Here is a 13,838-nt window from a genome sequence, read left to right on the forward strand (position 1 = left end):
CCGATCCTAATAAAGGGATTTTTGATTCACATTTACAAGAAGTGAGTAACGAATGCTATGACCAGGACTAGAGGGGCCCTGCCTCCAGCCAGGTGGAGGAAAGGGACAACCGGTTTACTGGACTGTGTGGATTCGATGGCCTGGCACATCAGACCCACAGGAGTATAAGGCTCTAGTGGACATCGGTGCACAGTGTACCCTAATGCCATCAAGCTATAAAGGGGCAGAACCCATCTGTATTTCTGGAGTGACAGGGGGATCCCAACAGCTGACTGTATTGGAGGCTGAAGTGAGCTCAACCGGGAAGGAGTGGCAGAAGCACCCCATTGTGACTGGCCCAGAGGCACCGTGCATCCTTGGCATAGACTACCTCAGGAGAGGGTATTTCAAGGACCCAAAAGGGTACCGGTGGGCTTTTGGTATAGCTGCCTTGGAGATGGAGGAAATTAAACAGCTGTCTATCCCGCCTGGTCTCTCAAAGGACCCTTCTGTTGTGGGGTTGCTGAGGGTCAAAGAACAACAGGTGCCAATCGCTACCACAACAGTGCACCGGCGGCAATATTGCACCAACAGAGACTCCCTGATTCCCATCCATAAGCTGATTTGTTGACTGGAGAGCCAAGGAGTGATCGGCAAGACTCACTCACCTTTTCACAGTCCCCTATGGCCAGTGCAAAAGTCTAATGGAGAGTGGAGACTAACAGTACACTATCGGGGCCTGAATGAAGTCACGCCGCCACTGAGCGCTGCTGTGCCGGACATGCTAGAACTACAATATGAACTGGAGTCAAAGGCAGCCAAGTGGTATGCCACCACTGACATCGCTAATGCGTTTTTCTCAATCCCTTTGGCAGCAGAGTGCAGGCCACAGTTTGCTTTCACTTGGAGGGGGGTCCAGTACACCTGGAATCGACTGCCCCAGGGGTGGAAACACAGCCCCACCATTTGCCATGGACTGATCCAGACTGCACTAGAACAGGGTGGGGCTCCAGAACACCTGCAATACATTGATGACATCATCGTGTGGGGCAACACAGCAGAAGAAGTTTTTGAGAAAGGGAAGAAAACAGTCCAAATCCTTCTGGAGGCCGGCTTTGCCATAAAACAAAGTAAGGTCAAGGGACCTGCACAGGAGATCCAGTTCTTAGGAATAAAATGGCAGGATGGACGTCATCAGATCCCAATGGATGTGATCAACAAAATAACAGCCATGTCTCCACCAACCAGCAAAAAGGAAACACAGGCTGTTTTGGGCGTTGTGGGTTTTTGGAGAATGCGTATTCCAAATTACAGTCTCATTGTAAGCCCTCTCTATCAAGCGACCAGGAAGAAGAACGATTTCAAATGGGGCCCTGAGCAACGACAAGCCTTTGAATAAATTAAATGGGAGACAGTTCATGCAGCAGCCCTTGGGCCAGTCCGGGCAGGACAAGATGTAAAAAATGTGCTCTACACTGCAGCCGGGGAGAATGGCCCTACCTGGAGCCTCTGGCAGAAAGCACCAGGGGAGACTCGAGGTCGACCCCTGGGGTTTTGGAGTCGGGGATACAGAGGATCTGAGGCTGGCTATACTCCAACTGAAAAAGAGATATTGGCAGCATGTGAAGGGGTTCGAGCTGCTTCAGAAGTGGTTGGTACTGAAGCACAGCTCCTCCTGGCACCCCGACTGCCAGTGCTGGGCTGGATGTTCAAAGGGAGGGTCCCCTGTACGCATCATGCAACTGATGCTACATGGAGTAAGTGGGTCACACTCATCACACAACGGGCTCGAATAGGAAACCCCAGTCGCCCAGGAATCTTGGAAGTGATCATGGACTGGCCAGAAGGCAAAGAGGAGGTGATGCATGCTGAGGAAGCCCCACTGTATAATAAACTATCAGAAAATGAGAAGCAATATGCCCTGTTCACTGATGGGTCCTGTCGTCTTGTGGGGAAGCATCGGAGGTGGAAAGCTGCTGTATGGAGTCCTGTACGACAAGTGGCAGAAACTGCTGAAGGAGAAGGTGAATCGAGTCAGTTTGCAGAGGTGAAAGCCATCCTGCTGGCTTTGGATATTGCTGAACGAGAAAAGTGGCCAATGCTCTATCTCTATACTGACTCATGGATGGTGGCAAATGCCCTGTGGGGGTGGTTACAGCAATGGAAGCAGAGCAACTGGCAGCGCAGAGGCAAACCCATCTGGGCTGACGCGTTGTGGCAAGATATTGCTGCCCGGATAGAGAACCTGGTTGTAAAAGTAGGTCACGTAGATGCTCACGTACCCAAGAGTTGGGCCACTGAAGAACATCAAAACAACCAGCAGGTGGACCAGGCTGCTAAGATTGAAGTGGCTCAGGTGGACCTGGACTGGCAACCGAAGGGTGAATTATTTCTAGCTCAGTGGGCCCATGACACCTCAGGCCATCAAGGAAGAGATGCAACCTATAGATGGGCTCGTGATCGAGGGGTGGACCTGACCATGGACACTATTGCACAGGTTATCCATGAATGCGAAACATGCGCTGCAATCAAGCAAGCCAAGCGGTTCAAGCCTCTCTGGTATGGAGGACGATGGCTGAAATATAAATATGGGGAGGCCTGGCAGATTGACTAGATCACACTCCCACAAACCCGCCAAGGCAAGCGCCATGTGCTTACAATGGTGGAAGCAACCACTGGATGGCTGGAAACATATCCCGTGCCCCATGCCACCGCCCAGAACACTATCCTGGGCCTTGAAAAGCAAGTCCTATGGCGACATGGCACCCCAGAAAGAATTGAGTCAGATAACAGAACTCATTTCCAAAACAACCTCATAGACACCTGGGCCAAAGAGCATGGCATTGAGTGGGTATATCACATCCCCTATCATGCACCAGCCTCTGGGAAAATCGAACGATACAATGGACTGTTAAAGACTACACTAAAAGCAGTGGGTGGTGGGACATTCAAACATTGGGATACACATTTAGCAAAGGCCACCTGATTAGTCAACACTAGGGGATCTGCCAATCGAGCTGGCCCGGCCTAGTCAAAACTTTTATGTACTGTGGAAGGGGATAAAGTCCCTGTAGTGCACCTAAAAAATATGACGGGGAAGACAGTCTGGGTTACTCCTGCCTTAGGCAAAGGTAAACCCATTCGTGGGATTGCTTTTGCTCAAGGACCTGGATGCACTTGGTGGGTGATGCGGGAGGATGGGGAAGTCCGATGTGTACCTCAAGGAGACTTGATTTTGGGTGAAAATAGCCAATGAACTGAATTGTATGATGTTAGTTGCTATATAATACTGGATGTCATCACTTCTGTGATTACTATGTGCCATATCAACAGTATACAGTAAGAATCACCCAAATTAATGAAGAATGAATGAACTCTGAGGAAACCAAGCAAAGTGCAGAGGTGATAGAACTAGAACTGGCTTCAGCGTGCTACCATCCAACACCACACACTACCTCTCCTGCCCAGAAAGACTGTTATGACAGATGAATTTCAAAGTCATAAACTAAATGAACTCAACAAACATTCTAGAGGGATAGCATATAGACTAAGGGAATGATACCCATGTATTGTATCAAAGGAAAGGAAGGGGGTGGTGGTTAATGAGGATGTGTTGGATAATGTGGGACCTGAGCATGACGTAAATGGTATGGAATAAGGGGTGGATACTGTCCTGGTTTCAGCTGGGATAGAGTTAATTTTCTTCTTGGTAGCCGGTATGGGGCTGTGTTTTGGGTTTAGGATGAGAACAATGTCGATGATACACTGATGCTTTGGTTCTTGCTAAGTAGTGCTAAGTAGTTGCTCACCACTCAAAGTGGTGGGCAGACATGCACACACAAACACAAATGCATGCACTTGGTGTGGAGGATGTTCTTTTAATAGTGTTAGGAAATTCTGCAGATGTTATTACCAAAATTTTCATCCTGGCTCTGGTTTTTGCAGACTAACCCTTCCATGCTCTTGCACTGGGAAAAAAAAAAGGCCTTTCATATCACTTATCCCCCTTGCAACTTGCTGACCAAGGAAAAGGTGGTACTAGCGGAAAAAAGTGGGAATGTCCCAGGACTCTTGTGCTTTTATAGGTCCAGTTTCAGCACTGGGGCTTTTCTGCCAATAACCTGAGTCCAAACGCTTTTCATTTAAGGTCTTCAGCTGTATTTTGAGCTTTTCCCAAGAAACGTGCTACCAAATTGGACTCTGACTAGGTTGATAGCAAGTTTTAGATGTAGGTGGAACATTTTTTTCCTTTCAAAATGGAACCCTTGGGGTCTTATTTAAATTTTTTGTAAGGCTGCCGTTTTCTTTGTCAAATAGCATTTAGGAACAAGATCTTTAGCACATTTTCTAGACTGAAGTGCTGTTGTTTTCTGTGAAATGCTGAGTTCATAAATGTGCTGCATTGCAATGTGTTAGAGGAACTGGAATTCTTTCTTTGTATGTATTAGAGAATATTTTTTCCTTTAGTCGGTGCACCTGGTACTTATTTTTTATTGAAACAACAGAGATGATGATACTTTATATATTTGCAGAAGAAATGAATTTTGAAGAAATATATTTTATCAATTGTTTACAAAAAACTTTAGTATGTAAAGGTCAATTTGGGTGCAAACTGACTGCTAGTTATTTTTAAAGACCTGTCATTATTATTACTATGTATGTTGGTGTTTATTTTTTTTAAATACTGCATTGCAGAATTTCTAACATCCAGGGGCATGTATTCAGCAGGACTACATTTTGTGTAAAACAAGAACCCCAAACCAAAAGGGGATTTTGATTTGGCAAGAGTTCATAATGTGGGGAAGGATAGCTGCAAGATATGAATAAAATACTTCATAAAGCCTGTCTTTTAAAACAACAAAAGAAAATTATTATTTTGTATAATTTTATCAGCATAGTAGCTAAGAACAACCAAAGGAAGAAAAAGACGTTGACGTAGTTACACTTCCTGGATGTTTAGCCTGATCTTGTCTGGAGAATGTGGATTTCATAATACATTTAACTTGGCACACTGTGTTTTTTTTCTCTGCTTGAAATGGTTTTTTTAATAAGAAGTTGTATTTGAGAGACATAACCTTATGTAAACACTAGCCAGGAGAATTTGATATTTAACTTATTTTACTGGAGAGAAGAGCCTCTCCGGGTACTATACTTTTATGAAACTCACAAAATGAAATTCATCAGTCTTTGAGAATTCAAGTTTGGATTGTGAACTGTGAGGTTTTTTGGTCTTATATCGATGTAGGTTCTGCTATGCTCAGCACAACATGCACTCATAAAACCCCTCTGTGCATCTGGATTAAATTTATCTTTGAATTGCTAATTTTTTAAGGTTGACCAGCTAGATGTCCCAACATCTGTCTTTATGTCATTTGTGGTACACAAACGCACTCTGTTTAGAACCAAACAATGTCCAAGCAATTAATTAATGCACAGAAAGTTATGTTTTATGCCTTATGACATTAACTTAACACTTACAGGAGTGGGTCTATCCCTTACAGAGACCAGGTAGGTATTACATGATAAGTTGCAAACAAATGAGGTATAAATGAGACTGTTAGCTTAATTGTTACTTAGGGGGATGTTCCATTGCTATGAGAGAATGTCATAGAAGAAAAGGTGATGTAATTTGGCATAATCAAAGAAAAGGGTAGTCCTTTGGCCAATCTTTCCATCTGAACCGTAGAGTGCTTCCAGATAGTGAGTGTTGATAATTAATACAGACTATGCAGTTGCATGTATCTGAATTTAATTCATTTGCATGTAATGTGTAAATATTTGTAAGAAAACCCCAATCACAATTCCCTAATATCAGCAATTCCCAATTCCGATATATCAGTAATATAGGTTGCTGATCAGCTTCAGTTTTTATATCAATGCCTATTTAAGAGTACTAGCACCACCAAAAATATGTTTTGATTCATTTGGACACTACTTAACTTTGGTATATTAAGAAAATATCAAGGCGAGGTTACATATTGTAAGTCCTCATTTGAAATTATGAATATGCTTAAGTAACTTGCCCAACTATTCATCTATTTAAAATATCTTGCTGAATTGACACTTTAGTGCTTAATGATCATAAGGAACTTTTTCTTTTTGTCCATTTTTGCTTATATATTGTGTTGTGCATTTAGCATTTATAACTAACTAGATGGGTTGGACTACATGACCTCCAGACGTCCCATCCCACCTCAGATATTCTGTGATTTATAATATCTGTGAAACCATGACACTGTGGTTCACGGTATATAATGCTGCCCAAACGATACCTAGTACCACCAGACAATCCAAGAAGAAACAACTGAGAGATCCCTAATAAACAAAAGGTACCATGCATTACAAAGGGTTTTAGTTGCAAGTATGCTACTTCTTTTCCTCTTTCAATCCGGTATTATGTTTTAATGCCTGCTCTGAGTCTTCAGCACTTCTTTCTTGGTAAGGCTAGATGCTGAGCAACAAAGAGAAGCTGCATAAAAGTAGTTTCTAAAGCTGTGTTCATGCCACTCATTTTCTGATTTTTTTTTTTTTGGTGTCAGACTGAACTTTACTAGATCCATTTTTATTTCAGATCCTTCTCAGAGAGCTCTTTTTGTTTTATTGTCTCTGTCTCATCAAATGTCTTTTGGGGGGGAAGAGCTATTTATTTACTTAGGTTAGGGGAATAAGAACAACTATTAATTAAATCTTTCGTATCATTTTCAAACAGGGACGAAGAGGTTTAGGTTCAGTCTTTGTTTGGGCATCTGGAAATGGTGGAAGGAGTCGAGACCATTGCTCCTGTGATGGCTACACCAATAGCATCTACACTATTTCCATAAGCAGCACAGCTGAAAGTGGGAAGAAGCCATGGTATCTGGAAGAATGTGCATCCACACTAGCTACAACATACAGCAGCGGGGAATCATACGACAGGAAAATAGTATGGTTTTTTTCATTATTTCTATGTAGTTGGGTTTGTATTTCGTATAGTAACTTTTGGGGGAGGGAGAGATTGCTTATTTACACTAATGAATGGACTGCTTTAGAAAGAAATTCATATTTGGACAAGTTTAGTTTTCCCAGGTGTGTTACTAAGTTGGTATCACCATACCATCACAGTCCCAAAGCTAGTAATTTGAAGCCAACATGGGTATCTCTGCATGTTGCTGTCTGATGCAATATAGATATGCCTAATTCATATTAGGTTTTTCCGCTCACCAAATTGCTGCCAGCTCTAAGCGATGCTTTCAAAGATCCTATTGCTACTACCAGCAAAACAGTAGGCTTCAGAGCATATCCTCCTTTCCTTTTTTTAATTTGTTTCATTAGTTTTCATACTTCACATACATGATTTCAGAAGCAGTTTTCCTGCCTACCTCTCTGTATTCTCAGGTTTATTTGGATCCAGTATTATTCATATTGCTACCTGTTCCTGGTAGCTGATATTTTGTAAGCAAGGTTAACCTCATCTTTCCTGTATTGCTTCTCATCTCATTCCTAAACAATCAGCATCCGTTTTCCATTATGTTCTCATGTTGGCTGAAAAGTCAGGAATTGTTATTAATTCTGTTTGATAATCTATTGATACCATTAGTATTTGTATGCTATGGTATATCTGCTTTTGCAAACTGAGCGGATTTAATATGCGTTTCAATAGTCAATATATAATTCCTTTTAGCCTTTTACACTCTTGTATTAGGATTAATCAGGTTTGTTGATCATGGTCTTCTTCCAAGCTTATTTATTCTGGTGTATAACCTGAAGATCTTCATTTCTTCCTGATCAGAAAATTTAGGTTTGTGTTTCCCCCCCCCCCCCCAAATGTTATCTTCTTAAACACGGGTTTGATATTAGTTTTAGGTTGTTGTGGTTTAACCCCAGCCGGCAACTAAACCCCACACAGCCGCTCGGTCACTCCCCCCCACTGGTGGGATGGGGGAGAGAATCAGAAGAGTAAAAGCGAGAAACTCGTGGGTTGAGATAAAGAAAGTTTAATAGGTAAAGCAAAAGCCGTACACGCAAGCAAAGCAAAGCAAGGAATTCATTCGCTCCTTCCCATCAGCAGGCAGGTGTTGAGCCATCCCCAGGGAAGCAGGGCTCCATCACATGTAACGGTTACTTGGGAAGACAAACGCCATCACTCCAGACGTCCCCCCCCCCCTTCCTTCTTCTTCCCCCAGCTTAATATGCTGAGCATGATGTCATATGGTATGGAATAGCCCTTTGGCCAGTCTGGGTCAGCTGTCCTGGCTGTGCCCCCTCCCAGCTTCTTGTGCACCTGGCAGAGCATGGGAAGCTGAAAAGTCCTTGACTAGTGTAAACTCTGCTCAGCAAGAACCAAAACATCAGTGTGTTATCATCAACATTATTCTCATCCTAAATCCAAAACACAGCACTATACCAGCTACTAGGAAGAAAATTAACTCTGTCCCAACTGAAACCAGGACACTGGTCCATAGTAGATACCTCCTTTTCTGTCAGAGAGAAGTTAAAAATACTTGCAGCTATTTTTTTTAATAGTCTGCTTTGTCTTTCAGGATTCTGGGATGCTGGCCATCCCTTCTTGGAACCTTCCTTATTTTCATATGATCTAATTTTTATTTTCAACTTGTTCTGAAGTACCTCTTTTTTCCAGTAATGTTTCTGTTTTTTGCTTGCTTCTCTCCACAGAAACCTTATGTCTTTATCTCTCCTGGCGTGTTACTTGTTCTCCCTGGTAAATAATAACAAAGAAAAAAATTACTCCATTTCCTAGCAGTCCTCACTTCTCTGATTAAATTTCTTGGCTTCTGTGATCATGGATCTGCCTTTGAGAAGCCAGGTCTGTCAGGAGATTCACCTGACCAAGTGGGGCAAGAGGGTTTTTGCCAACAAGCTGGCCAGACTTATAAGGAGACCTTTAAACTAGACTCTGTGGGGGGAGGGGATGGAGTTTTAAGCAAGGGAGAAGAGCCAGGGGCTGCTGATGTATTAGGAAACAACAGGGAAACACCTGTGAAAATCTTCAAAGGAATTAGGACGTGTTACTCTAAAAAAGTGACACAGTCAATAGCCTGACTGAAGTGCCTCTATACCAATGCACGCAGTATGGGTAACAAACAAGAGGAGTTGGAAGCCACTGTGCAGCTAGAAAGCTATGATCTAATCACTATCACTGAAATTTGCTGGTAAGAATCACATGACTGGAGCACTGCAATCAATGGCTATAAACTGTTCAGAAGGGACAGGTAAGGAAGGAGAGGTGGGAGAGTTGCCCTCTATGTAAAAAAATGGATTGACTGCACACAGCTGTCTTTGAAAAACAGCGATGAACAGGTTGAGAGCTTGTGGCTAAAAATTTGGGGCCATGTGCAAAGAGCTGCAGTCAATGGCTCAATGTCCAAGTGGAAACCAGTAACGAGTGGTGTCCCACAAGGGTCCATACTGGGACTAATACTATTTAATATCTTCATCACTGACGTAGACAGTGGGATTGAGTGCACCCTCAGCAAGTTTGCAGATGACAGCAGATGACAGTGGTGCAGTTGTCTGAGAAGGCTCCGGGGAGCCCTTATTGTGGCCTTTCAATATATAAAGGGGGCTTATAAGAAAGACAGAGAGAGATTTTTACCAAGGCCTGTAGTGACAGGAGAAGGACTAACAGTTTTTAACTAAAAAATGGTAGATTTAGATTGGACATCAGGAAGAAATTTTTTATGATGAGGGTCATGAGACACTGGAGCAGGTTGCCCAGAGAAGTTGTGGATGCCCCATCATTGGGAAGTGTTCAAGGTCAGGTTGGATGAGGTTTTGAGCAACCTGATCTAGCGAAAGATGTCCCTGCCCATGGCAGGATGGTCAGACTAGATGATCTTTAAAGGTGCCTTCCAACCCAAACCATTCTATGATTCTATGATTTCCTCTGCTATCCTTTAAAAGACCTTCACTAACTTCTTTTTCATGTTTAAGTAAGGCTAATACAATGTAAGGTGAGCAGAGATGATTGTGGTTCTCCAGTTTGACCTCTTGCTTAATGCAGTCTATAGGACTTCCCTGAATCCTTCAAATCCCACGGTTATGGTCAACTCAAGTATAATTTTTACAAACACACCTTATCTTGCTTTCAAAATTTCCAGTGACAGAAAGTCCACTAAAATCTAGGATAAATTGTTTACCCATTCCAATTAAAATTTTTCACTCGTTTGCTATCTGAGCTCTTCTAGTTTCTATTTCTAGGCATTTGGTCTTATCACATTTTATTGCTCATGTGAAGAGCACTTTAGTTTTCTGACTTCTGTCACTTAGCCCATGTAGTCTGATCAAATGTTCAGTTAATCGTCTTTGATAAACAAAGTCAAGCTCCTTGCATCATTCTATATAAGGCATGTTTTTGTCTTAACCCTCTCCCATTTTATGGGCTTTGGGCACCTGAACTGGACACGCCATTGCAGTAGTAATGATATCAGTGCCAGATACACAGGGTAATGTGCATCTGTGAGTGCCAGCTCAGTTCTCCTCTATACATTAAAGCTGAATGAGATGTTAGCCTCACTGTCATGTTACGTGTTCATCACTGCGTGACTCCCAAATCACATTCACGGCTCTTTCTAGTCTTTTTCAGAGTTGTTGCTCTGAAGATAGATACGAGAGTAGGTATGTTCTCTTTAGTGGGCCATTTACAATTGGCAGTACTGATTTGGTACTCAATTCAGACCTACCCTCATCATCACTTTCTCTTTTGCCAATGTTTCTACAAGAACAACATTTATCAGAAGTTGCCGGTGTTTTCTTCCAGGCTTTTGATAAAATCTTTAAATAATATTAAGGCCAAGAACTAAATCTTCCTAGGCTCGATTAGAAACAAGGCTCTTTCTTTTATATATGTTTATATTTTGAGACCTAGTAATTATGCCATGCTAAACTATGTATTATGTATCTGTGGTGGGTTAAGCTTGGCTGGTTGCCAGGTGCCCACCAAGCCGCTCTATCACTCCCCTCCTCAGTGAGACAGGAGGAGAAAATCAGATGAAAAAACTCGTGGGTCAAGATAAAGGCCGTTTAATAAAGAAAAGCAAAGGCCGAACACGGAAGCAAAGGAAACAAACAAAAAAAATTATTCTCTACTTCCCATCAGCAGGTGATGTCCAGTCACTTGACCTCTTCCAGGATTCCTGGGCATTTGGTGTTCCCTATTCAAGCTGTTGCATGATCAGTGCTACCCACTTACTCCATGTAGCGTCGGTTGCGTGATGTGTAGAGGGGATGTTTCCTTTGAACTGGTGTTAACCAGCCAAGTGGCTTCTGCTAAATTTATATCCCAGTGCTTCCATGCCCCAGTGCCCAACGCTCTCAACATAGTCTTTAACAGTCCATTATATCTTTCAGTCATTCCAGAGGCTTGTGGGTGATAGGGGATGTGATACAATGCCATGTTTCTTGGCCCAGAAGTTTATGAGGTTATTTTGGAAATGTCTCCCATTGTCTGATTCAGTTCTTTCTGGGGTACCATGTCGCCGCAAAATTTGCCTTTCAAGGCCTAAGATGGTGTTTCGGGCAGTGGCATGGTTTACAGGGTATGTTTCTAGCCACCCGGTAGTTGCTTCCACCATGGTGAGTATGTAGCGCTTGCCTTGGTGGGTTCGTGGCAGTGGTCCAATATAGTCAATTTGCCAGGCCTCGCCATATGGAAAACCCAGCCACCGTGCTCTATTCCAGAGAGACTACTGGCGTGGTGTGGTACGCTTGATTGCGGCACATGTTTCACATTCATGGGTGACCTGTGTGATGGCCTCCATGGTCAGGTCCACCCCTCGATCACGAGCCCATCTGTATGTTGCATCTCTCCCTAGATGTCCTGATGTTTTGTGGGCCCATCGAGATACAAATAGCTCACCCTTACACTCCCAGTGCAGGTCCACCTGAGCCACTTCAATTTTGACAGCCTTGTCTACCTGTTTTCATTGTTTCTATGTTCTTCGGTGGCGCGGCTTTCGGGCATGTGAGCATCTACATGATGTACCTTTAGAGCGATGTCTTCTACACGGGCAGCGATGTCTTGCTACAATGCAGCAGCCCAGATGGGTTTGCCTCTGCGCTGCCAATTGGTCTTCTTCCACTGCTGTAGCCACCCCCACAGGACATTTGCCACCATCCAGGAGTCAGTATTGAGACAGAATACTAGCCACTTTTCTCATTCAGCAATATCTAGGGCTAGTTGGATGGCTTTCACTCCTGCAAACTGACTTGACTCACCTTCTCCTTCAGTGGCTTCAACGACTTGTCGTGTGGGACTCCACACAGCAGCTTTCCACTTCCGATGGTTTCCTACAAAATGATAGGATCCATCAGTAAGCAGAGAATAATGCCTTTCATCTTCTGATAACTCATTATATGGTGGTGCCTCTTGGGCACGAGCCACCTCCTCAGGCGATGCTTCTGGCCAGTCCATGATCTCTTCCAGGATTCCTCGGTGGTTGGGGTTTCCCCAGTCGAGTTCGTTGCGTGATCAACACTACCCACTTACTCCATGTAGCGTCGGTTGCGTGATGTGTAGAGGGGATGTTTCCTATGAACATCCAGTGCATCACAGGCAATCGCGGTGCCAAGAGGAGACATGCTTCTGTACCAACAACTTCTGAAGTGTCTCAAACCCCCTCGTATGCTGCTAGTATCTCTTTTTCAGTTGGGGCGTAGTGGGCTTCTGATCCTCAATCTCCCTGGCTCCAAAACCCTAGAGGACGACCTTGGGTTTCTCCAGGTGTTTTCTGCCAGAAGCTCCAGGTGAGACCATGCTCCCTGGCTGCAGTGTAGAGCACTTTTTTTCACAGCTGGTCCTGTACGGACAGGCCCAAGAGCTACTGCACGAGCTATCTCCTGTTTGATCTTCTCAAAGGCTTGTTGTTGTTCATGGCCCCACTCAAAATAGTCCTTCTTTCGGGTTACTCGATAGAGAGGGCTCACAAACTGACTATAACCTGGAATATGCATTCTCCAGAATCCCACAAGGCCTAGGAATGTTTGTGCTTCTTTCTCATTAGCTGGTGGAGACATAGTTGCTATCTTATTGATCACATCCATAGGACATGACAACATCCGTCCTGCCATTTTACTCCCAAGAACTGGATCTCCTGTGCAGGTCCCTTGACCTTGCTTCTTTTTATGGCGAAAACAGCTTTCAGAAGAATCTGGATTATTCTTCTTCCCTTCTCAAACAGTTCTTCTGCCTTGTTGCCCTACACAATGATGTCATAGATGTATTGCAGATGTTCAGGGGCATCACCCTGTTCCAGTGCAGTTTGAATTAGTCCATGACAAATGGTAGGACTGTGCTTCTATCCCTGGGGCAGTCGATTCTAGGTGTATTGGGCACCCCTCCACGTGAAAACAAACTCTGCTGTTCTTCGCAACACAGCAAGCTCACAATGAAGGGATCTTCCAAGAGGCCAGGCAGGGTAGATAGCTCTTTAATCTTCTCTGTATTCATAGTGGCTACACCAAAAGCCCATCAGTACCCCTTTGGGTCCTTGAAGTACTTTCTCCTGAGGTAGTCTGTGCCAAGGTTATGCAGGGAGAAAATTAGAAAGGCGAAGGCCCAGCTAGAACTTAAACTGGCCACTGCAGTTAAGGATAACAAAACATGTTTTTACAAATGTATCAGCGACAAAAGGAGGGCCAAGGAGAACCTCCATCCTTTGTTGGATGCAGAGGGGAACATCGCCACAAAGGATGAGGAGAAGGCTGAGGTACTTAATGCCTTCTTTGCCTCAGTCTTTAATAGTCAGACTGCTCATCCTCGGGGTTTTCAGGCCCCTGAGCTGGGAGATGGAGATAGGACGCAGAGTGAAGCCCCAGTTGTTGAAGAGGTGACAGTCACTGACCTGCTCCTCCACCTGGATGCG

At 43.8% G+C, this 13,838-nt stretch overlaps 1 protein-coding gene across 1 annotated transcript in view; it reads left to right on the forward strand.

The window, feature by feature from the left end:
• Positions 1–13,838, forward strand: part of LOC309601488 (proprotein convertase subtilisin/kexin type 5-like) — a gene marked incomplete at both ends in the record, with an annotated part of 236,784 nt that overhangs the window by 138,126 nt on the left and 84,820 nt on the right. Inside the window, one exon of the mRNA XM_082334513.1 lies at positions 6,689–6,901. Within this exon, the coding sequence (XP_082190639.1) occupies positions 6,689–6,901 (213 nt within the window). The remainder of the gene's footprint in view (positions 1–6,688; positions 6,902–13,838) is intronic.

The sequence above is a fragment of the Platalea leucorodia genome (genome assembly GCF_965183815.1).
Source record: "Platalea leucorodia genome assembly, chromosome: W".
NCBI classification, from domain to species: Eukaryota; Metazoa; Chordata; class Aves; order Pelecaniformes; family Threskiornithidae; genus Platalea; species Platalea leucorodia.